The sequence below is a fragment of the Neocloeon triangulifer genome, unplaced genomic scaffold (genome assembly GCF_031216515.1).
Source record: "Neocloeon triangulifer isolate White Clay Creek 2 clone unplaced genomic scaffold, ASM3121651v1 ptg000014l, whole genome shotgun sequence".
Classification (NCBI taxonomy): Eukaryota; Metazoa; Arthropoda; class Insecta; order Ephemeroptera; family Baetidae; genus Neocloeon; species Neocloeon triangulifer.
In genome coordinates, this window is record NW_026775556.1 from 10,349,089 (window position 1) to 10,375,914 (window position 26,826).

At 36.9% G+C, this 26,826-nt stretch overlaps 6 protein-coding genes across 16 annotated transcripts in view; 2 read left to right on the top strand and 4 right to left on the bottom strand.

Moving 5' to 3' along the window:
* LOC132201841 (disabled homolog 2-interacting protein) overlaps positions 1 to 1,173 on the top strand; it is a 98,881-nt gene extending 97,708 nt beyond the window's left edge. For all 7 annotated transcript variants that reach the window (XM_059628349.1, XM_059628347.1, XM_059628348.1 and 4 more), the window contains 2 exons: positions 2 to 151; positions 204 to 1,173. In XM_059628349.1, coding sequence (XP_059484332.1) covers positions 2 to 151; positions 204 to 419 — 366 coding nt within the window. In that variant the 3' untranslated portion in view covers positions 420 to 1,173. The remainder of the gene's footprint in view (position 1; positions 152 to 203) is intronic.
* Positions 1,174 to 1,210: 37 nt separating this feature from the next.
* Positions 1,211 to 4,385, bottom strand: LOC132201842 (myotubularin-related protein 2). The gene is made up of 11 exons (XM_059628355.1): positions 4,283 to 4,385; positions 3,961 to 4,097; positions 3,493 to 3,720; positions 3,170 to 3,430; positions 2,937 to 3,116; positions 2,470 to 2,779; positions 2,222 to 2,415; positions 1,921 to 2,153; positions 1,719 to 1,865; positions 1,544 to 1,661; positions 1,211 to 1,487 (listed from the first exon to the last, which is right to left on the bottom strand). The coding sequence occupies exons 2-11, from the start codon at positions 4,081 to 4,083 to the stop codon at positions 1,395 to 1,397; spliced, it is 1,887 nt and encodes a 628-aa protein (XP_059484338.1). The 5' UTR covers positions 4,084 to 4,097; positions 4,283 to 4,385; the 3' UTR covers positions 1,211 to 1,394.
* Positions 4,386 to 4,686: 301 nt separating this feature from the next.
* LOC132201844 (high affinity copper uptake protein 1) lies at positions 4,687 to 11,368 on the bottom strand. Of its 3 annotated transcripts, XM_059628358.1 has the most exons (8): positions 11,210 to 11,368; positions 7,899 to 8,046; positions 7,680 to 7,813; positions 7,524 to 7,619; positions 7,168 to 7,197; positions 5,449 to 6,931; positions 5,236 to 5,372; positions 5,085 to 5,169 (listed from the first exon to the last, which is right to left on the bottom strand). In XM_059628358.1, the coding sequence occupies exons 2-6, from the start codon at positions 8,043 to 8,045 to the stop codon at positions 6,730 to 6,732; spliced, it is 609 nt and encodes a 202-aa protein (XP_059484341.1). In that variant the 5' UTR covers position 8,046; positions 11,210 to 11,368; the 3' UTR covers positions 5,085 to 5,169; positions 5,236 to 5,372; positions 5,449 to 6,729. The 3 variants fall into 3 exon arrangements, with proteins under 3 accessions (XP_059484343.1, XP_059484341.1, XP_059484342.1); XM_059628359.1 differs by lacking the exon at positions 7,168 to 7,197; XM_059628360.1 differs by lacking the exons at positions 7,168 to 7,197; positions 7,524 to 7,619; positions 7,680 to 7,813; positions 7,899 to 8,046; positions 11,210 to 11,368 and adding an exon at positions 4,687 to 5,009 and having other exon boundaries at positions 5,062 to 5,169; positions 5,449 to 6,322.
* Positions 11,369 to 11,537: 169 nt separating this feature from the next.
* On the bottom strand, positions 11,538 to 16,212 carry LOC132201843 (paired mesoderm homeobox protein 2-like). 2 transcript variants are annotated; one of them, XM_059628357.1, is made up of 5 exons: positions 16,097 to 16,212; positions 15,572 to 15,789; positions 13,622 to 14,017; positions 13,356 to 13,481; positions 11,538 to 11,673 (listed from the first exon to the last, which is right to left on the bottom strand). In XM_059628357.1, coding segments are annotated over exons 1-5 (843 nt in total). In that variant the 5' UTR covers positions 16,099 to 16,212; the 3' UTR covers positions 11,538 to 11,572. The 2 variants fall into 2 exon arrangements, with proteins under 2 accessions (XP_059484340.1, XP_059484339.1); XM_059628356.1 differs by having other exon boundaries at positions 11,538 to 11,676.
* LOC132200273 (large ribosomal subunit protein mL64) lies at positions 11,789 to 12,933 on the bottom strand. Its single transcript, XM_059625617.1, has 3 exons — positions 12,722 to 12,933; positions 12,357 to 12,569; positions 11,789 to 12,289 (listed from the first exon to the last, which is right to left on the bottom strand). Exons 1-3 carry the CDS (start codon positions 12,905 to 12,907, stop codon positions 11,870 to 11,872), a joined length of 819 nt encoding a protein of 272 aa, XP_059481600.1. The 5' UTR covers positions 12,908 to 12,933; the 3' UTR covers positions 11,789 to 11,869.
* Positions 16,213 to 21,611: 5,399 nt separating the features above from the next.
* LOC132199328 (protein ROP) lies at positions 21,612 to 26,801 on the top strand. Of its 2 annotated transcripts, none has more exons than XM_059623962.1 (10): positions 21,612 to 21,767; positions 22,228 to 22,374; positions 22,590 to 22,745; positions 22,802 to 22,905; positions 23,249 to 23,397; positions 23,450 to 23,665; positions 23,725 to 24,280; positions 24,337 to 24,527; positions 24,580 to 24,734; positions 24,786 to 26,801. In XM_059623962.1, exons 1-10 carry the CDS (start codon positions 21,740 to 21,742, stop codon positions 24,848 to 24,850), a joined length of 1,767 nt encoding a protein of 588 aa, XP_059479945.1. In that variant the 5' UTR covers positions 21,612 to 21,739; the 3' UTR covers positions 24,851 to 26,801. The 2 variants fall into 2 exon arrangements, with proteins under 2 accessions (XP_059479945.1, XP_059479944.1); XM_059623961.1 differs by lacking the exon at positions 22,802 to 22,905 and adding an exon at positions 23,094 to 23,197.
* The last annotated feature ends 25 nt before the right edge of the window (positions 26,802 to 26,826 follow it).

The window sequence follows — 26,826 nt, forward strand, 5'->3', positions numbered from 1 at the left end:
GTACGAACGAGAAATACGCCAGTTGCAAGCCTATGTTGAAAGGCTAGAGTCGCAGTTGGCCCACGCCACCGCCAACAATGTAGATCACCGCACCCAGGCTGACTGGGCCAGTGCCCTTGACAGGTCACAAAGACTGGTTCACGCTCAAGAGGTAGACGCTGATGAATTTTTTTCAAAATAGAACTTGATAATTTTTTGCTTAGGCTCGCCTCGAGGCTGTGGAAGCAGCCAATGAGCGATTGGTGACTGCCCTGAATCTGCTTAAGGAGCGGTACGCTTTGCACGCCAAAAATGGAGCCATCAGTAACAACAATAACAATAATAACAACAACAACGGCAGTGTCACAAACGGCGCCATGAGGACACCGGCCGCCAATCTGCTTGCAGAGCTGGCCGAGTTGAGGAGCAGCTCTTGCTGAGCTTCTCCGAGCTTTTCTGACCGCACTCTATGTTAGAAGTACAATTCTTTGTATATTAGTGGCAAGCCAAAAATTTCTTGAATTCTTTCCCTTGACTATAAAATATTATTCTCTATGCTCGCTTCGACTTAGGATGCCTTGGGCTCGATAGAAATCAAACAAACTCTTGATACTCAAGTGAGAGTTTACTTGACAAGTAAATTTTGAACCAAATGACTTGATGATATAAAAAAAAAGATTAAAAGAACTGCTTTTCAGCTATACATATTATGATGCTCTTGTATCCAAAGCTTGTATTTCACTCGAAAGACTTCTATGTAACGGAAAAGGTATTCTCAGCACAAGATATTTCCCCTATAATATTCTTGTACAGCACCCCCATTGCCCTTATTTGCCTGTCTGTATGATAAATATTAATTTAAAACTTGTATTATCTGTATTTCGCCTATGCAAAAGAGCAAAGCAAAATGTACCCAAGTGTAGTGTAAAAACACTTAATATAAAAAATAGAAACCTGTAGATGTGCTTATATTGTATACTTGTAAGTTAGGTTTACGATCACCATCTCTGCCAAGAATATCATTTTAAAATATTGTTTCATGTAAGTTTCTTGTGTATAAAAATGCTTGTTTTCATTTGTTATCTCAGCGAGTACTTGTATAATCGAAGCTATTTAATTTTTGTTATGTTTGGCAGAATAATTCTGCCAAATTTAAAATTTGTAAGAAAATAAACCTTGATCCTCAGTAGCCGACGTAGACAATGTTTCATTTAATAAGAAGTCAGTCGTGTCGGTAGAAATAATAATTACTGAATAATTTATTTGTTCCAATCGTATTTGATAGTTGGATAGAAAATATATAGGAGATAACAAATTATATCAATATTATTAAAAAGAATGTTTGACTGTCAGAAACTACAAGAGGAAAGTTTCCATAAACCACCATCAGTAGAGCTTCAGTAATAGATCGGCACTTAACTGTGGATTGGCGATGCCAATCGTTGAGGGCTGCCTATGTTCGGCCTGTTGCTGTTCTTTGCTTCCACGTCCCTTTTGTACTGCTCCACCTATATGTAAACAAAATACATGAGCCATTTACTTAACCACAGGTACCCTGAATTACCTGAGCTTGCAGTTGTGCACGGAGGGCAAGTAGCTCCTTGCAACGTGGAATTAGAGGATCCTGCGTTCGCATGCTCGGGTTCCAACGACAGTAGTAACCCTTCCACAGTTTCATGTGCCTGAAATTTTATCACCAAGTTTTAACGTGGCTTTCTTGTGGTTTTATGGTTGATTACCTCATGCTCGCCACAGGTAAAAGCACATGTCTGGCGTGGAGTAGGCGGCAGAACAGCGGGTTGCGATACTCATCGAGGTTGGCATTCATGAAGGACCACAAAGAGACAGACTTCTTTTTCACTTCTTCCTTGTATCTCTCACGGTCGCTGCGCATAAAAAGTTGATCATATTTGATTAAAAAAGATAGAAAAATAGTATTACGTGTTGAACAAGAAAGTTCCAAATCGGCATGTATAAAGGTGGTCCAAGATGTTCAGCAAGAAAGTCTCATTAAACTCAAATGCTGTTGGGAACTGTTGAGTCAATTGCCAAACGCAGTCGACAAATTGGAGGAATACTGGAGATCGATCCGCATCAGAGTGGTGTTCATTTCCGTGACCAATTCGGTGGGCAAATTTGTGACCAAAGCTTAACCACTCTTTCTCAACCAGCACCTAAGAAAATAAATAAATGTATATAAAATAAAAAAATAAAAACACAAGATTTGCTTCAAAGTACAAACCTGAAATCCTCTCATCGTTCGATAGTAGGGGTCCAGCATAATCATAGCCAAACCTGTGAGTTGGGCAGTTCGGTCCCAGCCATCTGAACAATGCACCAAAACGGAGGTCTTGTGATTCTCCAGCCGGTCGACAATTCGAATCGCCCCCGCAAGAATGTATCGAATGTGTTTCAGCCAAAGGGTCGATTCGAGGCCTAAAATTGATAAGGTAGGTAATTTATGTAAGTATTGCAGATTTGAAAACGCACCAGTGAGCCATCTAGTTTCCTCAATGGTTGGAAAGCAGAGTTCCTTCAGCTTTCTCAAGGACTCGCGCATGACATGAATGTTGTGGATGTCGAGAAAGACAAGCTCTGCGTTGGGATAAGCGTCTTCAGACTCGTAGCCTCCTCCTTTGGCTTTGTTGGCAATTGCGTTTGCGCTTGGCCTGGCGTCTGTGATGAAGAGTTTGTGAGATTGGGCGTTGGCTTCTGTGATGAGCTGGATGTACCGCTCGTCTTCCCTGCTTCTGCGTCCGGCAACTCCGACCAAAGGTTGTGCACAACGTAAAAGGGCAGCCTAAATTATACAACATTTTGTTTTAATTAAGTCATTTTCATAAAATTTGTAAAAATGTTGATATTAAAAACTAGGAATTTATTCTTGATATTTATGATTGGATGTTATTGTTGTTAAATATTATTTATGTGTGCAAATAAAAGAATTTAATTCATACCTGTGAAGTGGGATGAATCCATGAAAGGACAGGCACCCTGCCCCTGCTCCTAAACGCTGCTACAGCTCGCAAATCGTCATCAGAGGCACAAGCAGGTACAGCCCAAATTTGAGGGTAGCTATCACAAATTTCATAGTTCTCGTTGACCCGAGAAATTTTCCACGAATCGTTTGGAACTCCCTAAAATAAATTATTCATGATTTTGACAAACCACGTGATTTGTAATATCAAACCATTCTTTTTAACTCGGAGACAGGTTCGTAAACTGCCCAGCCATCCTCAGGGAATGTCTCCTGGTACTCGAATGCAAACAGTGGCAAATTATGGGACAGTGGAAAGGCACGCAGTTGGAGCTTTTCGAAGACGCTGCGCCTCGAGTGGTTCTCTTGCTTGTGGGCAAAACGCAGATTCCGCATGTCCTTGCAGAACACTTCAATTCCATAAGAGTTTTCACCCCTGCTTGAAACGCCACCAACTTTTTCAATCCGGCTGACCTAATTTTTTTTAAACAAAAACAAATTGAACCAAATAAAATTTCCGGAAAACAAAAACTTACAACTCCTAGCGGCACTTCCAAAGTGTACAGCGTTTCGCGATCCGTACTGCGGAAGTGCAGCTTGTAATTTGTGACCGTGAGGACCCCAGGCGCAGGACCGGTGTAAGGGCAAAGGTAGGTCACATCTCGAGCGACTCCTTGAGTCTTTTCGCCTGGCAGCAGCGGCAGATCTTCTGGTCGAGGTGACGAAGCATTTTCGCTCTGCTGCCCTGAGCTTGAGTTTTCCCCCTTGAAAAGATAATAATGACTCATTTATTGTAGGAACTTTCGCAAATTTAAAAACCGCAAAAAAACAAAACTACATATATGTTATGATTAAAAAAATATTAACAACACAGTTACGAAAATTGAGGGTGCAGAAAATATATGCGTGACAGTAACAGTCGGAAAAGCTAGCAATCATAATTTTGTTTAATGTTTAACAAATCTTGGGTACATAACAAGCGGAAATAATAAACTGCATCTTACGGTGTCATGTTTGGAGTTGACAGAGCAGGACTTCGAATCCGAGTCCAAGGAGTCGGTGCTTGCGTTTCTGGACCCGGTTGAAGTGGGATTTAAAATCTCAGAACTGGCTATTTTCCGATCCATAGTGTTCGGGATTACTGAAACATTTGATGCCGCAGTAGTTTTGAATGAACTGGAAATTACATAAATTTTCTAAGGCGACAATCTGACCGTGACGCGACCGAGCCGCTTTTATTGGGGAGATTTTTACGAGTTTACGTCAATTGAGACGATTCTGAATTGATGATTACACTATTTTTATGTTTATAGACTTGAATATTACCTGTAAAACCTGAAGAAAGGTCATCAGGATGGTGAACAACGCGTTGGAAATTCAATTTTCCAAATTGCAAACACAATAAAATGTCACGCTCAGCTGCGGTTTCGATATGGGCGGGGCGTGACGTCATCGCTCGAAGCAGCCAATCAGCGATGGTGGTTCCATGAAAATTGAGAAAAACGGCGGGAAAAGAGCATGGAAATGTATTGTTTCATTAGATAAATTCGATAATTTCAAAAGAAATAAAATTTGGAAAAATCAATGCAAAAATTGACTTTTATTTCTTTGTCACGAACAATTGAAAGCAATTTGAAATTTTCGGCAGAATTAACGAAAAATCTAATAAGAGTAATAAGCTTTCAAAGTTCCTTGTGATTTTTTTAAATTTATTTTTATAATTATACCAATTATACAATAATATCGTCAGGACATGCGCTGGGTAAAGCGAAGCGACTAAAGCTGCTAAAAACACAAGTATTTTACAGTGCCCGTTTATTATGTAAAAAAATATATTTAATGACAGCAATCTTCTACAGCAGTAGTAACAACTGCAGGTTTCTTCCAAGAAAATGCAAAATATCCAACGGCCGATCCGACCAGGACGGACATGAAAAGGGAAAAGTTGTAAGTCATCACGACCAACATCAAAAGATAGCTCAAGGTAAGTTGCAAAGCGTGAAGTCCAGTTTGGGCAAAGTGAATTGAGCTGAGTATAGCGTGTCGTTCTTTCCTAAAAAATCTTCGTGAACAAAATATTTTAAAATAAAAAATTTGAAATTCACCTTGATTTTTCCTCCGATTGCAGTTTTTGCTGGGAAGAAGTTCCATATTTTGTGTCAGCATCATGCGTATCGCATTGAGGGATTCTGCATTTTGCGTACAGGTGTTCCCTTAAAATAAATTATTGTCGTTTCAAAAAATTGTTAATATAATAATCACTGATGCACGCAAAATACCTATAGTGGCGAACGCACTCGTGTAAAAACGCCATTACAATAAATGCGATCATCGTTCCGATCAATTGGGCTTCGTCTCTGATCTCCCAGCCCTCGAAAAGAACAACTTTTTCGCAGTAGCGAATATGAAAGTACATCTAAACAGAGGAAAGCAATTAATATGACTAATATGAGAGGTGCGAAATGGAAGCGAGTAAGAAAACAGGAAATTACCATCATCCCACACTCATCATCATTCATTTTGGTTGTGGCGTGCTAGGCAGCAAATTTCCCAGGGCAAAATAAAAATGAGTGATGGTATGATGTGAGCTTGCGCTTGGACACTATTTATATTGAAAGGCTCTCTGATCAGAAATATTTTATCTCCACTGTAGCCGTTCTTCTTGCCAATCTTATCTCCCTATTGCCAAGTGCGATTGACCACTTCGATATATGTATTTAAATACTTTTATATTTTAATAAACAGATAAGAAAAGGGCTAATTCTAATAGATAGAGGTTGGTCTTTTATAAATTTATAAGTTATTTTAAAATTATATATTATTTATCAAACAATCGTTGTTTGCATTTATCAAAGTATACATTTAATCATTTTCAGAAAAAATTTACATAATTACTAAAATTTGAAACAGTAAATTTAGCTCATTTTAGGTGTATCATTTCAATAAGAAGTTGGCAAGTTGCATTCCATGCAGTCTCTAGTAAGAAACCGAGCTGATCCGATTCTGAGTTTTATCACATTGAAAAATCTGAGCCGAGAGCAAAATTTGGTGTCGTGTGCAACAGGCACGGACTGTTTTCAATTTTTTAGATAGTTTGACAAAAAACATGATAGGAAATTGAGATTCAATTAATAATCAGCTGTCTGTCCCTGACGATTTGCACACGGCACTTAAGTGACAAGTCGTGTGCAAAATTCTAGATAGCCAGCAAAGACACCTTCAGTCTTGTGAACGCAATCAGTCAGAGCTGTAATCTCGGGATGGCCAATAAACTTTGTATCTCACGTCAGTGAAACGTCTTTTATGTTTACTGTTACCAGGGTAGCTTTTCAATAAAGTTGGCTCAAAAATTAGCAAAAGCTTTTATGATACTTCTCGTTAGTTTAAGGTTAAAATATTGTGAAGAACACACCTCAAAACGTTTTCAGTTTGTGCAGATAAAATTTTATTTACAAAATAATTCTCCATTGAAGCAATAACATTGGAAATCGAGTTCAACTGAGAAGTAAAAAATTTAAATTAATAGCTAGAAGTGGTCCTACTTTTTCAAATTTACACTAAGTACTGCAAAAATATCCAGCAAGAAACAAGTAAACATAGTTAAGAAATAATAAAATACAACTTATGAAATGAGGGCGTCTTTTAGTTCACGAGGTATCACAAATATATAGACAACAGCAATGCCTCTAAAGCAGCTTTGTGCTGCACGAATATTGATCTTGCACCTTTACGAGCCTCATCCAGATTCCAATCCTACAGGATTTTCACAATTTTCAGTGGCAATGTTCGGTCACGTCGACAATGACGGATTTTTTCCAGCCGAAGAGAAAATAACCAGCTGTTGCACCGACGATGACCGCAAGACAGAGCCAAACATTGTAAGTCATAAAGATGAGCATCAGTAAGTAGCTGATGACGAGCTGCACCACATGCAGCGCAGTCTGAAAGGCGTGGACGCCACTCAGCATTGTGGGTCTGCAACAATTTGCACAGTTTAGATACATGTGGACTCAAATGACCTTAAACTGGATAATGAGGCATATTGAAAATATTTTGTGCACACAAAATGTACATTAAAAAGCAAGTTAAGAACACTGATTTACCGTTTGATCGACTTGAAACTTTTGACTTTATTATTGCATCTTAAATTAATTTTTCTATAAAAATTGAAATAACATTTAAACTTATTGGCAAAGAAAAATTATACTTACGGCTGACGGTGAATGATCTCTGGCACCATGCTGCATTAACAAGACAAAAAGCAACCATTAATTTCATGGTAATAAAACTCGGATAATAATTTTCCTTTTACCCCGATACCTTAATGCACTTGAAAATATTGCAATTGAACAAACTAAATATTTACAAATTCTTTTCTAATTACGTAATTCTCTATTAAAAAATTTTCTTTCACCTGTGCTTAAATGGAGTAAAGTAAAGTATTTTACTATTTTTTTAAAATAAGAATTTGACTGATTGATAATTTTTATGGAGAGAAAAAACAAAAAGCAACCCAGCTGCCACCAATAGGCACCCAAACAACCAGCAGAAAAAAAATTCCACTCACTGAACTACTCTGGCCTCTTCAGCATTGCCTGCTTTTTCAGGAGGAGTCACCGACCTGTACTGAATGGAATTGTTCGACCTCCAGAAAAGGTATTCCCTAAAACAAACAATTAAGTTAAAAAAGATAATTTAATTTATTAAATTACTGGTGTAATACCTATAGTATTTCAGTCCTTCGTAGAGAGCAGCCAGGATCATGATTCCTATCATGGAACCAATGAGCGAACCCACGCTGCGCACTTTCCAACAATCAAACAAGACATTCTCGCAGTAGCCAAAGTGGAAGGTCATCTGCAAAGAGCAAAATGTAGGAATTAGGTTACTGAAACATTGCTAAATTAAATAAAAACGAAAAACATGTTTTAATTTTACTCACAGACATCATGTGGTGGCCCATATCTAGATGAGAGCACATATCCATGGGAGGCATCCCTGTCGCGCTTTCCTCGGCAGCGCCCAAAAGAGGCGCTACTGTGGAGGCTGATGGTGCCGGTGCATGATGGTGGTGGTGACTGTGATCCATTCTGCAACAACCACAACAATTTTCTTCAGAATTAATTTCATTTAGATGATATAATTTATTTAAAAAAAAACCTTCCAATTAAAAAAAAAAATCAAGCATATGAAAATTACGGGTTTTATTTGCAACTGTAACAATTATTATTAATTGATTGCAAGAATTTTTACAAATCAAATATTTTTTAATTTGGTTCCACTGAATAGAAACCAAATTCTTTGCTTATTGTGCACGCTGCATAACTGCAATTATTATTTATTGTTCTCAAGCTTTGCCCAGCTACTCATATTTTCGCACAACTCTATCTCACGCCAATAGACAGGTAACAATTGCTTGCATATAACAAGCGTGCGAAAATTCGCAACCAGGGCATTTTGATGAGGTGATTTGTAAGCAAAAAAGAAGAAATATTGCAAAATAAAACAGGAGAGAATGAATTCATCGCCATCACAAAACACGCGTAACGGCGCTCACGACCAGAGAAAAAGGAGTCAACAAAAGTGCTCTCATTTATCCATTGTGATTTCAATTGCCCTTTGTCAATTGGACCCTAAAGAGTTTAACGCTTCGTTGAATTGAAACTCACAGCTTAAGAATTGCGTAGTTTGTTACGTAACGCAAACCAATTCTTGCAATAAGTAAACTAGAAAAGTGAACGATCTTTACTGAACTGTTTGATTCTTAGACTTTTAATTGTGCCACTACTGCAAAAAAGACTCCTGTTTATGACGGTTTATCCAAGAAATTTCATAATTAATAAATCTTGAAAATAAAAATTTCCACTAAATACAGAAGCGATTTTTAAATATTAGTAAATAATCATGGAATATATTTTTTTTTTGACAAGACTATTTTTAATGCGAATTAAAAATATTAATGAACATTTGTTCAATTGAAACAAATAATTGACTCTCTTTCATGATTTCCTGAAATCTCAAAGCCATATAGATAAAAAAAATAATTACGGCGCGGCAATACAAAAGAGATTTTTTATTATTTTAATAGCTTTATTAACACCTCTCTTGACTTGTTCCAAGAATGAAAATTTCACAATGATAATTGGAGCGCTGGTTTTTCTCTCTAATTAATGTTTCTTACTTTGCGATCAACAATGGAGATATTTTATAATTAGGAAAACTATATAACACAAAGTTGGGTTTTCCACCAAGCTTCGTTTGATAAGGATAAGAAAGAATTATCCAGAGACAAGGTCAGAGATCACAATGGACAGCATCCACATCAGCAGCGTAAAATGCTTGTTCAACGTATATTAATAATTATTGTTATATTGTGATGCAACAAGTACAAATACAAATTATGTATTTTATCAACGTTTACTTCACAGCATTTTTTATTTCCTTCGCAATCAAGTCTTGAGATACCTCGTCCATTATTAACTCATATTTTTTCTGTTTCTTTCAATATTTAACAATCTATGTTAAAAATTGATAATTGACAAAGATAAATAAATTGAGATGATCGCTCATAAAAATAGATATATGTAGCGATATGATCAAGATTGATGAGACGAAAAAAAAATGGCACACATTTAGTTGCGGCGAAAATTGTGTGTTACTGGGTCAAAATTTGTTGAGGTGGATCGGAAAGGAATTTGTGTGAAATTTAAACGGTGCATGCGCGATTAAGGAGTTTCTCAGAACCAGAAGCAAAATAATTTTTCTGCGTGGGATAATTAAAATTAATTCCACCCTGCAGGCTAAAATCAATAAATAATGACAAAGGGCAATGGAATTTCTATCAAAATTCCTTCACGCCCGCCTGCAACTTGGATCAATAAAGAGCCCCGATCATTAAACGTATAATAAATTTATCGCTGTCAGGATTTCAGAATTTTTATATTTATATAATATTTGTGGTTTGAAATTGTAATCGTACCAATTTTTTTTGGTTAAGAAAGAAAAATGTAGGTCTGTTTTTTTTGTAAACAAGAAACCAACTTGAGCTTTGCCACGCAGGACAAAAACAAGGTGCCTGGCAAGACATCACCATAAAGCGTCATTTCCGTGATAATTTTTATAATGTGTAGTAAATGTGAGCGCACCGCAGAATAGGATGGATGAGGCTCACCAAAAGACCAAGGTTTTTCCCAAGGTTACAAATTTAACGTCCCTACCATCTTGATTAAACAGTGAAAGTGATTTTTTTCCTTTTATGCAGGCTAAGAAACGATGATTTTTTTAAGGAGCTACAACAATATTTATTCACAGCCTAAAGCAAAAAATAATTACTAATTTTCACTCAAATTGTTTTGTAAAATGTGTGTTGAACAAATCAAGTAAATTGTAACATTTGTAACAGTGTTTTCAGAACAAGTTGGATTTCTATTTTTAATCTCATTTTTCTCTTGCGCTCTCTTGAAAATACTCTAATAAGTGCCTTTCGCCTGCAGGATCTGAGTGAAAGGAAAATTATTCCGAGCAATTTATAAAGCGAGGAGGAAAAAATCAGATCAGCTCCTAACAGAGTTGCGCTTTCTCTTCGCAAAACCAAACCATCATCAGCAGCATCAATTAATTCACTTCACATAATATTATGGGAAGTAAATATTTTGGGGCGAAACAAAATTAACGCGTTTTTAATCTGTCATTGCAAAATAATGTAAAAAAATTGGCAAAATGAATTAATACTTTTGGACATGATGATATGAAATAAAAAGTGAGTAAAAAAAGGAAATAAAAAATATTATATAAAAAGTGAGGGAGGAAAAATATACATAACTATTTATGAAAAAAAAAGACCAGTAGCCTGATTCGATTTATCAATTTCTGATTAAAAAGCCGACGAAAGTATTGACTGTAATCTCGAATTTGAAGTGAGGGTATCAAGTGGAAAGCAAAAAAGATTACAACATTTTGGCACCAATCTGAAACACAAAACAGGTCACGTTTGACGCAGCGCTGCAGCATGCACGTCTGGATGGTCTTGATTTTCAAAACAACGCACGCACTTTCCTATTAGAGAATCGAATGATTGTAAAGCTGTGTTCGTTCTTACATGTTCTAAACAAAGAAAACTGGTTTTCGATAACAAAACGTCTTCGTGCCTGACCTTTGGCAAGAGCAGGAGAAAACAACAAAAGTTTTAATACATAATAGACCAAAACGCAGGATAACCCGTTGATAAGATTGATTATCGACGAGGGTTCTTACCTGCTGATATGCCTGGAGATTCGAGCGGCAGTCGGAAATCAACTCTCCACAGATGAATCGGCTGGAACTCGAAAATTTCAAAAGAGATTTCTCTTCTGCCACCCGACGATTCTCTCGGCCGATGAATGGATGGAAAACGTACGGCGACGGCTACGCCCCCTTTTCCACTCCCAAGGAGTGCCGCTGCTGCCACCATCAAAACACTTCTGAAGTTTTTGAACGTCTGCAAAGGGACTTAGACTGACCCGCTCAGCACAAGTGTCGAGAAGGTTGCATAACTCAAAGTTGAAGAACTATTTTCTTTTTATTACAAATTTCAAATAGCGAGTTTCACTCTAAAAATTAAAATTTTATTTAAAAAATCTACAGCGGATTTTGGTGTCCGTGTTGGTATTCCTGGGCTCGAAACCTCAAGCTGGCAATGCTTGACGAAACGCTGTAAGGCGACGGACTAGCTCCATAAGCTGCTGAAAATCAAATTAGAAATTTCATTGATAAAATGATAAAGAATATATTCTTAAATAAATTAATAATAATTATATGGGAATGATAGAAATAATCAATCAAATAAGATTTTGTTTTAAACAGTATCAACATTTTCATTAATTTTTATTACAGACAAGACTATTTTTTCACTTATTGACAAACACTCTAAATGCTTCACTGGCCACTTTCGGAGACCTTTGCCTTGGCCATCATGATCTCCATCATTTTGGCAGCCTTTTGCGCCTTCTTCTCTTCCTTTTCTTTCTTCTTTTGCTCCTTCTCCTTCTGTTCGAGCAAAACCTTGAACTTTTCGTCTCTCGGGTCAACGTTGTAGCCGACTAGTCGTCTCACTTCTTCGACCAGTCTGTCCCTCTTGTCCTTGATAGCCTGGGCCTCTTTCCTCTTCTTTTCAATTTTTGCATCCATTTCCTTTCTCCACTGACCGATCTTTTCAAATTTAACTGCCATGTCTGCCTGTCGCTTCTTCTGCTCTTCCTCGGCCTGAATTTTCTCATCCTGAACCTTCTTCATCACCTCCTGCAGTAGCATCGGTCTAACGCAGGCTTCGTATTCCTTTTTATCTGCCAAGTCCTCCTAAAATAAATAAGAAAAAAAACATAATACATATATTGGAATTTTTATTTTTATTTCAGTAAAAAACCTTATCTGGCCAAAGAGCTCCAAGCGGAATATCAGTCCCGTCAATTCCGTAGCGGCCAAACATTCGTTTCTTGTACTTGATGGAGTGATGGAACCACGCTACAGGTTCCTCATAAGGTTGCATTCCGTGCATCACCCTGAAGTGTTGTTTCCTCAGACCAGACTTGTTTCTTCTTTTTTCGAGTCGTCTTTCTTCTTCTGCTGCTTCGTCATCCTAATAATCAAGAGTAGAACAAAATGCTCATTTACACAGCTATTTAATTTGATTTAAGTTTCGAACAGATGGAAAAAGTTTGTTTTAGAGACAACTTACAAGTAATTTTGAAAAGAAATAAATATTATGTATATTTTGTTTTAAAAACATACCTCATCAAAGTCGAACTCTGCCAACTCTTCCTTGGCTTCATTTTTGCTGGAAAATCGTCTGATGCAGTCGAAATTATTTACAGAAACATTTCGCACAATTCGGCAGTCCGCGTTTAAGTTAAAAGTGCCTAATTTGACGCTTTTTCGGCACAAATTGACACAGGCACGTGAAACAGATGCTGCCATGATTGAACCTCAAATAACAAACGCTCCGATTGGACTAAAGTTTTGTCGCAGCCGCGCCCTCTTTGTTGCGGCGCCAACTCGCGCAGTCTGGCCGCCACGTGCTCCCATTTACTAGCATTGGATTTTTTTCTCCATTCACGCTACAACACCGATCTCCCAATTTTCATGCAAAATAAATAGTAATATAAAATTTAAAAAAAAAAATGTCTTGACCCCAAATAAATCACAACAACTCTATGAATCAATATTTTTTTTTTCATTTATAAATTATTATTTTCGATTACATTTCATTACATTATTATATATTATATTCTTCTCAATCATGAAAAAAATTTAAATACTAAAAATGAAAATAAATTGTTTTTAAAATTAAAAATACCTTATTTATTTCAACCTTGTCTAGTTAATCTTAATTACTATTGCAGATAATTCAAACAAGAATACTAACCCGTCATAAGTGCACACGATGGCGGCGAAGTATGAAATTGCGAGGCAGAAGTTGTGGCGGTTTTCCAGCACTGCGAGGACACAAACGGTGTGTAATCCAAACCAGCTGGCGAACCCACGACTGGCACTGAAATTAAAAGAAGGCAGAACTAAAATTCAAGCTTTCTAAATCTTTCATTCTCAAAAAGCCAAGAATTATTCTGATATATTGAATTAATTGACGCATCGAAAGTTCTTCTTCGGAGAAAAATTTCAAAATTAACCCACCTTGATCATTTTGCGCAAGGTGGAGCAGAGTCGAATCTCTTGAAGCCAAACTGATGCCACTGGGCTGCTGCGGAGAAGGGCAGCAACCCCTTTGTGACAGCAGACTGCGTTCGTTCCTCCTGAACTTGGCCCTTCTGTTCTGGAACCAGACCTGCACACGCGCCTCACTCAGGTTGACCCTCCGAGCCAATTCTTCTCTAACAAAAGCGTCAGGGTAATGTGTCCTTTCAAAGACCCTTTCCAAAGCAGCGAGTTGAGTGGTGGAGAAAGTGGTTCTGTTTCTCCTTTGCTTGCCCTGAGAACACCCTGAAGGCGGCATCCCTCCCTGTCGTCGGTGGCGAGACCCTGACGGTGAGCCAGTAGCGCTTAGGTCATCCCTGCAGAAGGATTCCTCGTCTGAGGGAAAAATGCATAAAATTTTACATTGTCAAATACCCTAGTGGAATAAAATATATTTAATCTGAATTATTTTTAATAGAGGTAATTTTTTACTTTTTACTGAGCAAATTGAGCGTGAAAAAGCGTCACCAAGTAAAAATTTATTTTTAGACGCCTTAATGTATATTTTACCTTTCCTTTAACACATTCAGAATGTTTTAACTTTCAACGTCTCTATAGCATTTATTGTTTATATTGTTATTCAAAAATAATTGTGAAAATCCGAGGCAGAAAAATTAATTTTGTCGTAAATAAATTGTATTTTTGGAATCAAATTTTAAATAAAATATATTTCTTCTATTATTCTCGATTTTCATAATTTTCATCAAATAAAAAATTTGTTCGCCTCAACCATACATGTATTTGGAAAATTTGCAGTGCCTAGGAGATTAGCTTGCTACTGACCTGAGTTGTAAGTTTAGTAATAAGAATAGTACAATTTTTTTCTTAAACAATGAAAATTTTAAATTATTTATCGCTCATAATCATTTGAATAATTTATTATTTTGTATGAAAAGAATTTAATGATTTCATTTTCTCCTTCATATTATCTTTTATTTTTTCTTCATTTGCCGGACCGCAGTTTACTATATACAGACTCTTTGAATTAATGAAAGTCGCAATCAGTACGTCTTTGACCTCTTCCGCCCTGCCTCTCCCAAGAATTTATTTTGCACGCTAAACAATCTGATCTCTTTATTCCGCGCCTAGTAAATCGGCATGTGTGATGCGTTCCAGACCACTTGCGCGCTCATTGAAAGTTTTTTGCGCAATTATCGTGCGTTGAATGATCCGCTTGCATTAATTTGCGAATGATAAAATTTAACCAATGTTTCATTATAAAAAAGCAGAAAATGTTGATGGGCTTCCAGAGTGTCAAGTCAAAACTGTCAAGATGTCATTCTTGGAAATTCTATAACATCCTCTCGTCAGTTACATGGAACAGAAATGTCTGCAGTGTGGTGAAAAGTACACGGATTTTTGATATAGCCAAGGAGCTGCCGGGGGTGTTTTTGAAATTGTATCGAATTTCAGAATAAGTATAAATATAGCAAAATGCAGGCGCGATGTTCTCATCATTAGAACTGGCGAGAGCCGCGGCATAGTCGAGTTGTTCGCGCCGCGGAGAGATGTTAGTGGCGATTTGCTTCGATGAAGCACATCGAGAGACTTTGAGTGACAAGGCGCCTGGCCCCAAACTTCAAGTGTTCAGCAGCCTGTCGCTTTGTTCCACATATGTGACGACGAGCAAGTAAATGCTCCAATCAAACAGCTCATTAATGCTTTTCAATCAGATCTAGAAAACCCTGAAATTTTTCTTAAAAGCTTAACCTTTGTAGCGGCTAAAGTATAATAAAGCTTCATTTGATTTTGCACCAAAGGAAATCTCCTTTTTTTTATAAAAAAAAAAAAAAAAATTATTTGGCGGTAAATATCAATAGTTAATATAATAATTTCTACTTGAATCATAATAATTGTATAAAGTTTGCTTGCACTTTTTTAGAAACTCACCGTCCTCGCTGCGGTCAGATTCAGGTGGATGGGGTCTGCTTTGGTGAGGACCGGGCGCCTGGGGAGCCACAGGTGGAGCGGCAGAGCGGTCGAGTTGCAAAAGGCGGCTTACAGAGAAATTGCAAGTGTTGTCCGATGAAACAGGCACTCTCGAGCATTGCGTGTAAGGCTCTAACGGCGTGGTTGCCGCGCTCAGGGTGGAACTCCACGGACCCAGCCTATACATTATTGCCCAATAAAAATGGCAACGAAAAGTTAACACAGAAACCGGTTGAAGATTATTGGGGGAATTATGAAGTGATTAATTTCATTTGCAAAAAACTATTTAAATTTATGATCTGACACAGATAAACACAAATTGATATTAAAAGATTGATTAATTTGACAAGCCAAATGGAAATAACGAATGTATGTTTATATTAATTTAATAATACTGAGTTGATGAAAGAGGGCATTTCATTTAATGAGATTAGTGAGGAGCTGATTAAGTTCAATTAAACCACTGGTGCCGAGAATTGTACTCACATGTTTCAAAGGAGATGCGATCGAGAAATAAGAATGCTGGCCCGCTCACCCCGACGCAAAACAGCAGCTCAAACTGACGAGGTGGATTCGAGATTTGGTCCAGCCCTCGGCCGCCTCTTTGCTCCTCCTTTGAATGAACACGCACACAAACATCTCATCGCTCAGCGTCCCCTCGGCACTCTTTGGTCCTCAATTGGATAACTAATTCAATTTGAAAATTGCTGAAAATTGAGTTACTATTTTATTAGAAGGCAAAAGGGACTAATCTCATTTGGTGCTCGCGCCTTGATAAATTAATTTAATTTTTCATTTATTATCCACTCTCCTACTCAAAATGAAATAAAATCAATTTTACTTGTTTTTGACTAAAATCTGCAATTATTCAATTAAAAAAAAAATCAATGGTTTGGGGAAAAATAGTGTGTGCACATAATTAAAACATTATAAAAATGAAAGAAACAATATGCAAAAAAATAAACAGCCATCTCTTCCAATTTCCATTCTGGTTCAAAATTTTAACGTATGGATTTGATAATTTATCCAATTAAAAGCACATTTATAAATTGCACGCTCACAAACCAAGTTTTAACAGAAGCAGACACTCTACTTTTCATCCGCGCGATGCTGCTTTTCATTTCCCTACGGTCTGCAGAGCAAATTAGATAAACTCGGCAGATTTTTCTTAATAAACTAATTGCTCTCTGACTGAGTCATCGTCCCTCCAAGTAATAAGTGGAAAAATTTGGCAAAACAAATTAAATAACACAAATTAATGAGTGCTTCTGCGTGGCGCTTTGTGCTTTTTTTTTAAATATATAACTATATTTTGCAGCAAAATAAGTTACAATAATTTTTACATCACTTAAATAAATGAATTTCATTTTTACTTTTAACGCTTTTAACAATACGTAAATATGTTTCTAAATATTTTGAAATTTACAGCACATATTAAAAGTACACAAATAAGCAGTGCCGCTAGTGTGTGCATTCAAATTAAACAAACTTCAAGAATCAGTCTGAATGAGACTCCTGGGATGCAAAAGGGTGGCACCAAACTTCATCCTGCTTTATGACACGCACCAGCACTAACTCAAACGTGTTTGATCATACGCGCATAAGATGTACTAGTGACAGGTGCGCGGTTTATGTTTGCGAGCGTTCTCTTCATGCGTTTTTCTCCGCGTTTTAGAAGCAGCGCCGCGCGCGGGACCCGATTCATGTGGTTGGTTTATTCTCTGTGAACTGCTCCCGAAAGAAAAACTTTATTTATGCTGCCATCAAAACCATATTTCTCGCCTTACAAAAAGTTTACTAGCGGTTGGTTTGAAAAGCGCTCTGATTAACAGCCCTCCCAGCATTGCATTGAATCATTCCGTTTTGATTACTTAATTTAAAAATGAACTTCCTTCAGAGACACGCAGCTGCTGAATGTTATAGGAAGTTGTTTGGTCAAATTTTAAATGCATAAAAAAATTAAAATAGGCAGTTCATTCACTTCATTCACAACAAGTCTTTCGATTTCGTTTTCTATAATGTTTTAACAATATATTAATTAAAGAGATAAAAATAAAATATACATTTTGCTCGTCTTGAATCATTAATTGATTATTAAATTTTATTTTTAATTGGTGAAGATGCTCATTTCTTTAATCTGTTGTTAATAATGTACAGCATGGCCACCCTTTGTGTTGTCCCAAGTGTGGTCTGTTCCCTGCAATGAAATTTGGCGGAAGTGCCGTTTATACTCAGGGGGTGGTTTCCTACACCGCTGGGGTAGTTATTCGAGCCGGCTGTAATTAGCAGAGCGGTACAACATCCGACCTGCCGGCAATTCATCTCAAGAGACAGACGAGCTGTCATCGCGCGCCATTGACTGCAAAGACAAAATATAAATTATTCTCCGCGTCTCGGCGCGCGGGGCCAGCAGGCGTTAATTAAGTTAAGCTCCCTTCCAATTATCTCGCTAATCAAATTAATTAGGCCCGCACGCTGCTAAGAAAAATCATGCATTTGATAACATCATCATCTTTTACTTTCCTCGATTGTTTTTTTGCGCCGAGGCCTCTCTTCTCGGATCAAGTGCGGTTCCTCAGAAATGAGACAAAAAAAGCAACGAGACTCTCTCTAGCACACACTACTTGGCTTTGAATTTAAAAGTGTCTCGCGCCTCTCGTAAATGATTTTCAGCTTTTAATAACTCCATTGTGTCTCGCGAGGTTTACGATTGCTCTCAGCGGAAAACAATGGCAAGGGTAATGAGGATAAAAGGTTTGTGAGTGCGCGCGATGCTGGTGGCCTAGCTTTTAACTTTACAGTTTTTCGCCCCGCGTGTAGATCTGCGGCGCCTCGCTCGGTGCCAGGCATTTATCACGGCACAGGGCCTCATTAGCCACCAAATCAACACATCCGCTCTTATTCATCATTGGACGAATAGCAAGCATATTTCGCCACCCAGAAATACACAATTCTCCTTACTTTGCGTATTCCAAGATTTAATAAATTTTCTTCAATTCATTTGCGTAAGATTATCTAGTAGCTAAGTTACCAGAAAATTCCATTTCAGAATAAGTTGGTCGAGAGAGATAGTTTTTTTAGCATTGATAAATTATAATCTATAACTATTTCTTATTCTCTGCAAAGCAAAATCAGTGTAAAATGTTTTATAATTGACTGACAATGAGAAATGTAGACACCGAACTAAATTTTTGCAATGTAAAATAAATTAATTTAATTAAAAGTAACTTTATTAGGAAATTAAAATAGCTTCTCATTCGATTTTGTACCTGATCTTATATATTAATTTATTTCAAATGCTTTTTAAAGTGCCAGATTAAACAAAATTGATTTTCTCAACAACAAAAATACTTCCGACGAAAAATTAAATTATTTCTGCAGTATATCCAATGTTCAACTGCCTACAACGTGTTCAGTGAGTGCAAAAATGTATAAAATTGGGCAATTAAAAAACATTATGAAAAATAGTGCTCACCACGCTTTTTAAAGAGCCAGATGTGTATTTTATAATTATTTTAATTTTGGGTATTTATATTTATATATTGAATTTATGGATGATGTATTTGGGCAGAGTATGCCCAGCGATACTTCAATAAACATGATTTGAAACTACATTTAAAATTAAAATTACTGTTTATATTAAATGTTTTTTTTTTTAAACAAATTTTAGTCAACCGCCATCAGTCCTTTCAGCTATTTTTGTATAAGTGAAACAGAATCGAGATAATTAAGTGACAATCGCCACACAGCTCTTTGTAGGAGATAATTGAGTTAATTAGGCGCGTTTCAGGCTGGCTCATTATCGCGAGCAGGCAATAAAATTTGCTTCGGCTAATAAATATTACGAGTGAAAAAAGCGTACTCGCGCTCCTCCTCACACTTTGTGCATCACCACGCAGAAAGGATATTTTTTTCCAACGAAGTCGCGAGGTGTTGATGATGATGAAGCATGTTTTTCTAAATTCGTTCCCCAGCTCTGTAGATGATTTTGAAAATAAAACCTTGTTTCATCTCTGCGAGCGCGCGCCCCGTACCGCAGTATATTTAGCCAAAATGTGTGCGCGCCAGCAGATATAAAAGCCAGCACAATGTCAAGTCCAATCAATGTCTATAAAGAGACATTTAACTTGTAAACCAAAATAGACGAGACGGCATTAATTTTTTATGAGCCTTGAGAACTACACAAACTAAATCTGTGGCTTTAGAGTGTTGGGGAGTCTTTTTGAGTAACTCGAGGTTGATGAGGTACACAGTTGCAAAATCACTGCATATTGAAGTAAATAAATAAATAGCAGTGCTTGAAGAAAGCATCTAGAGAGTAATGAAATTTTCGTCTTTAACCTTAACCATAGCATTAAAAAAATTAAAAAATTTATGGATATAATATAAATTAATAAATTAAAATTTAAAAGCGTTAAAAACTCTGGAATTTTACTAGGAAAAGTTTAAATTGCATGACGGAAATAGCTATTTTGCGCGCAGTGAGCGTTTGGGCTGGCCGGAGAAAAGTGAGACCTAGTTAGAGCCAATTAAAAAGGGTATCCATCAAGGAACCCCGCGCGGCACGACCCCTTTCTCTGACTGAAGGCAGGTCTGCACGCGTCTTACGTATGCTTACTGAGCGTCCCAAGCTTTTCGTTAATTAAAATTAGATCAGAGGAACCACACACTCAAAGCTAACTTTTTAATTAATTTTATTAAAAATTTCACCAATTCTAATTAAATAATAAAACTGGGTCACTTTAAAGAGCAATAGTTTTATGAATTACATTATTTATAATACAAAAGAACAAGCTATTCATTAATAAAAACTTGTCAATTTTTTCGCCATTCCATTTCATAAAAAAATTTCAAATAAAATAATATGTTCAAATTACTGATCTGCTACATAATTATTTTATTTACAAAAAATTATAAAAAAGTGTCGACCACACAAAGCGCGCTTTGGCGTTTTAGTAGTGTTTGACAGATGGGTGATTAAGTAACATTATCCTGCTCATTGCTGCCGTGTCTCGGGTGACATTTTGTACCACACAAAACGCTACGACAAATGACTTGTTTTGATTTCCCAACGTCTGCGTGATGAGATGCGAGGATGGAGCCCAGTTAAATTTGTCAGCTCGCGCCGCGCCACATATCCACATTTCTTGCACTTGTGCTCCCTATATCACAACTCCTTTGAAGCGTCATTAAACATGCGCATATCATTTTTTTAAAACAGCCTGTAACAGCCCAAATCTCAAAGGGTTTAAATAAATATGTTTTGAAGCAAAAAAGTACAATATTAAATTTAATTTTAAAATTTTTATTCGTGACATTTAGTTCAAATTTTAGTTAAAATTTGTTAATTTTGGCAACTCAAATATTTTCCGTAGGAATGGGTTCCATGGGCCGGATCACTGAAAGGAAAAAAATATAAAAGCTTTGGCATTATAACATTCTGATTACACAACGCTGGGCTAACTTCTTTGATTTGAAGTGTACAAAAGCGAGGCGTTGTTTGCCAATCAAAGTTCAGTTGAATTGGACTGTACATTAGTATGTTGAGAATCACGGCAGAGTAAAGATCTCTGTGTGGCGATCGTCGTCTTTCAAGATTACGACGCTAGTACAGCCTTTGGGAAACTGTTTCAAAACGATTTTGGAGTTTTTTTAGATCATATAATAATTATTACCCACATTATAATAATTACCATATTACCCACAGAAATATTGCGAACAGTCAATGACGCTGGTAGGTAGAAAAGAAAAGGTTTATTTCAATTTTTCAAAACAATTTTGATATTTCTCATTGTAAACATATTTTTGATAACATAGTATTTCGTTGTGCAATCCATTTTATTAAATTAATTTTGATTAATTTAAATATTTCAAAATGTTTATTTTGCATGAATACACAATATTGCAATATTAATATTAAATAAATTTTCCATACTGTTAATTGTTAATTATCTTCTCAAATTTATATCTTCCTAGACCAAAAAAATTAACAAGCTATTCCTACGCCTGCGGGGTGGAAGCTCATCCGTCTCGGAGCAGTCGGAGCCCAGTTTCGCGCTGCAAAACATTGATCAGCGCCAACATAGCCATCTAGCGGACAAATCAGTAGCAACACCAAAAGTCACCAAAATGGCGCTCAAAGCGATGGTTGGGCAAAGTAAGTAGAAAAAACACCCTTAAAAACGCATTCAAGCATATTTTAAACACTGCCAAATCAATTTTAAAAAGTCTTTCTTCACTCTGAACACAAAATTGCGTGATGATTCTCGCGAGAATCAGCATAAAACTAACATTTGCGAAGGGGGCGTTAACGCCTGATCTTAAGGCCATCTGTCATAATCTCTTTTGCGAGTCAAAATCCGCTGTTTCTATTGTTGCAACCGTCTTGACTTGATTTCTGTTGCACGAAGAACTATTTTATCTCTTTATCAACTGTTTTTTGGCCACTTTGTGCCACCCAATTGCGTTTTTCGGCCACTGGATCGAGACATTCTCAATGGGGTGTGACGTCACAGCCACTGCATTATGTACATGGGATAGGGCATGGGCAAAGCGAGAGCGCCCTTGTCTTTTGACACTTAAGTAAACCGAGTAAACCGACGGCTCTTTTGTTGCAGAAATTATTAACGAAGTATTGAAGCAGAAGTCGCAGAAGAAAAATGCCAAAGATGTGGACTGGCGTGTGCTCGTCGTCGACCAGCTCGCCATGCGAATGGTGTCTGCCTGCGTCAAGATGCATGACATCTCAGCCGAAGGAATCACCAGTCAGTTCAAATTACGAAATCATTTTAATAAAATATCCCCAGCAATACAATCTTCGCCCTTTAACGTAACGTGCTATCAAGCTATGCGTTTATGTCAAATGCTCCTCCTTTTTTTTAACACCAGAACACTCCTGGTGTGTTTGTCCTTAAAATTATTTTTTAAATATTTTGATATAGGTTATATTTTTTATTCTAATAAAATCAAAACTTTTCAGTTGTTGAGGACATCAACAAAAGGAGAGAGCCATTGCCAACAATGGAAGCTGTTTATTTAATTACTCCGACAAAGAAGTCAGTGGAATCGCTGATGAATGACTTTGCCAGTCCCAACCGCACCATGTACCGTGGAGCGCATGTGTATTTCACTGAAGGTGAGCTTAAGAAAATTTTAAAAGTTTTATTTTCAATTTTTAGTCTTCACTTTCAGCAATTCCAAATGATATTTTCAATATGCTTTGCAAAAGCAAAGTAGCAAAGAAAATATTGACATTAAAAGAATTAAATTGCGCCATTCTTCCAATCGAGCGCCAGGTTAGCAAAGACAGAGTGAAAAATGTATTTTAACATTTTTGCCTGTTGCTTGCAAATTTTTATAATAACCCTATTCTGACATTGGACGAATTTTTACTTAGAATTGAAAAAGATTTTGCTGATTAACATTTAGTTTGGATTTTTGTATGTGCGTCTTTTTTTGTTTCACTAATTGCATGCTCTTTCAGTGTGTGGAGAGGAGCTCTTTAATGAACTGTGCAAGTCTTGCGCCGCACGCAAAATCAAGACCCTGAAAGAAATTAACGTAGCATTTTTGCCATACGAGGGCCAGGTAATTGCTCCACTTTTCCCTCGAAGCTAATCTTTACAAAATTCATCACAGGTCTTTTCGTTGGACTCTGCAGACACTTTCCAGTATTTGTACAACCCGAACAAAGCAGGCATGCGGGCGGCAAATATGGAACGAATGGCTGAGCAAATTGCCACGCTATGCGCCACCCTTGGAGAATATCCTGCTGTCCGTTATCGAGGGTAATTTTGAAAATGGTTGAAAAAATTAATTAAAAATTTAATTTTATTGCAGAGATTTTGAAAAGAATGCGGAGCTGGCAACTATTGTTCAGCAAAAACTGGACGCCTACAAAGCGGACGAGCCGACTATGGGAGAGGGCCCTGAAAAGGCTCGCTCACAGCTTCTCATTTTAGATAGAGGGTTTGACTGTGTGTCTCCTCTTCTTCACGAGTTGACATTCCAAGCAATGGCCTATGATTTATTGCCCATTGAAAATGATGTTTACAAGTATGAAGATACTCCTCTAACATAGTTTTGCAATATGATTAAAATTTAAATAACCTCAGGTATGAAGCATCCGCCAATGCTCCTGAGAAGGAAGTTCTGCTGGACGAAAACGACGAACTGTGGGTTGAGTTGCGGCACCAGCATATTGCAGTTGTGAGCCAAAGCGTTACCAAGAATATGAAAGTGTTCATCGATTCGAAGCGCTTGCCGTCTGGTGACAAGCAGAGCATGAAAGACTTGTCTCAGATGATCAAAAAGATGCCACAGTATCAGAAGGAGCTGTCCAAGTACTCAACGCACCTCCACCTTGCCGAGGACTGCATGAAGAACTACAAGGACAACATTGACAAGTTGTGCAAGGTCGAGCAGGACCTCGCAATGGGCACTGATGCTGAGGGTGAGCGCATTCGCGATCACATGAAGAATATTGTGCCCATTCTGCTGGACAAGAATGTTACCAACAATGATAAAATCCGCATAATCCTCCTCTACATTCTCAGCAAGAACGGAATTTCTGATGAAAATCTGACTAAGCTCATCCAGCACGCTCAAGTTCAGGAAGAGAAGCAGACGATTGTGAACATGGCCAATATTGGGTGGAATATTGTTGTAGATGTAAGATACTTTCATTTTTGAGCCAATAACAAAGGTTACATATTCCCATGATTTAGGGAAACCGCAAGAAAATCTGGCAGCCAACCAGGAAAGAGCGCATCACAGAACAAACCTATCAAATGTCCCGCTGGACCCCTATCATCAAAGATCTCATGGAGGACTGCATTGAGGACAAACTTGATGCCAAGCACTTCCCCTACCTTGCAGGAAGAGCTGGTGGAAACACTGGCTACCACGCGCCATCCAGGTTTGTTCTTGATATTATAAAAAGTTGAAAGAACTAAGAGTGTTTTCTCTAGTGCGCGCTATGGGCATTGGCACAAGGACAAGAGTCAGCAGACAGTGAAAAATGTCCCCCGGTTGATTGTGTTTGTTGTTGGCGGAATCAGTTTCTCGGAAATGCGCTGTGCTTATGAGGTTACTCAAGCGATGAAGAATTGGGAAGTCATAATTGGTAATATTTGTTTTGTTTTGTCAGAATAGAGTCTAATGTGAAAAATCTCAGGTTCGTCCAATATTATGACACCAAATGGATTTCTTACTAGTCTGCGAGAGTTGAGCAACAACTAAACACCAGAAAAAAATCTGCTATACTTGTCAAGAATTATGATCCACCATCACCTGGGGCAGAGCCAATCTACATCGGTTCTAAACAAGTAAAAAAGAAACATGAAACTTTTGCCTTGATTAGGTGTTACTAGATAGTGATCAACCTATACGTTGGTATTTCTTGCTGGTTAATTTGTTGCCCCTATAGTAAAATTAGTAATTTAGCCTTTTTGGATTTAAGCCCACCTGTTCAATGAATGGACTACTAGAATCGATGATCTAGTGAGTCAGTATTTGTACCATCATTCCTACCTTTTGTATGAGTTCTCGCATACTTTTTAAGTTGAGACTTACGATGTTGATCCTGATAGGTCTTGGAATTTTGGTAGTCTCTCGATTGGCTTGTCTCGTTACCAAAAGAAAATTGTTGCTAGAAATTAGTCGGGGTTGGCTTTCGAGCAATCACCTCTGTGCTATAGCAAAGTTGAAAACGAATGCAATAATATTAAAAAATTATTGATTAGATTCAAACATTAGAAGTTAAAACTGTCAATTTTTCTCTTATATTATACAAAGATATAAAATGAAACATAAAATTCTGAAAACCAAGGCAAAAAATTGCCAATTTGCATTAGTTGAATGCATGAGGAGTATTACTTAGCCCACTTAGGAAATAAGGAACTAGTCACTCTGATAAGGAGAACTTTTTTGTCTTCATGAACATTAAAGATTTCGAAAAGAGTTGAGGTAATAATAAATTCAAGAATGCATAAGCTTTAATTGTGATTGATTCATACATCACATCCAAGACGATGAAAGGCTTTCTTAGGTACACAAAATTTCTATACTGTAATTAAAAATAGTGATTTTAAATATTAATTTATTTTTAAACAAACCAGACAGGACTTACTATCACCAAACAATTGATTGATGTTTCTTTTTAAATCGTAAAATTTAAGTGTATTTTTGTAGTGAGAAATTTTAAAATCGCAGGGAGCCTTTCTCGCTAATTTTTCAAGCTTGCGCTTAAACCTGCAAAGACGCAGAAAAATGCACCTTCCAATGCTAAGCATTTACGTTGCCCTAGTTTAACACTTGCGTAATAAAGTAAAATTATACATTTCATCTTCACACCTCATATAAAGTACTTAAAATCTTGGATGTGCTTCTCTCCTCAATAAATGTGTAGAATAGTAAAATTTTAAAGACAAAATTATTCAATTAGGCCTACATATTGAGGCATTTATAGTAGGATCGTGACATGCTGTAATACCGCTACTACTTTATTATCATATACAAGAAAAGTTAAAAGCATCACATAAATTCAAATAAAAAAATAAGTATTGCATTATAACCAAACAAGAAGGCAAAATGTCAAAAGCTTCTCATGAAGTTTTCAAAACAAAATAAAAATGTTAAGATGAAAAACGTGTGAGCCGACAAATTTTTTTCATTGTTAAAATTAAAGTTTTTTCCCATTGAACATGGATAAAATATATTTTAGTACACCATTGTCCTGTCTTGTGTGCAGTTAATTGTTATAAAACAATACATAAACATTTGTCATCAAGCGAAATATACGAAAAGTGTTACAAAGGCCAGTCTGTTTTTGATTGATGATTGTGTACTGACTGAAGTTAGGTTACTGTTGTGTTGAAGTTTTTGTGTTAATTGGGTGGCTGCTCGATCAACCATTATATTATTGTTATATAGCTATGTTCATTTCATATAAGATGAATATTAAACAAAGATAACTATCCAAAATAAACCCAAAAATTTATTCCTGCTAACATAATTCCATCACAGCGGAAATTGAAAAATTGAATCCTTAGCCAATTCAATTTTTGGACAAAGTAAATTCCTTGAGGTTTTCAGGCCGTTAGTAAAGAAGATGAATTATGACAAATAAAGGAAAAATTTAAAAATTAATGTGTGGATTTGAAAAATAAAAATTTTACCTTGTAAAGAATAATTCTCCAGACTTTTCTTTGATTCTG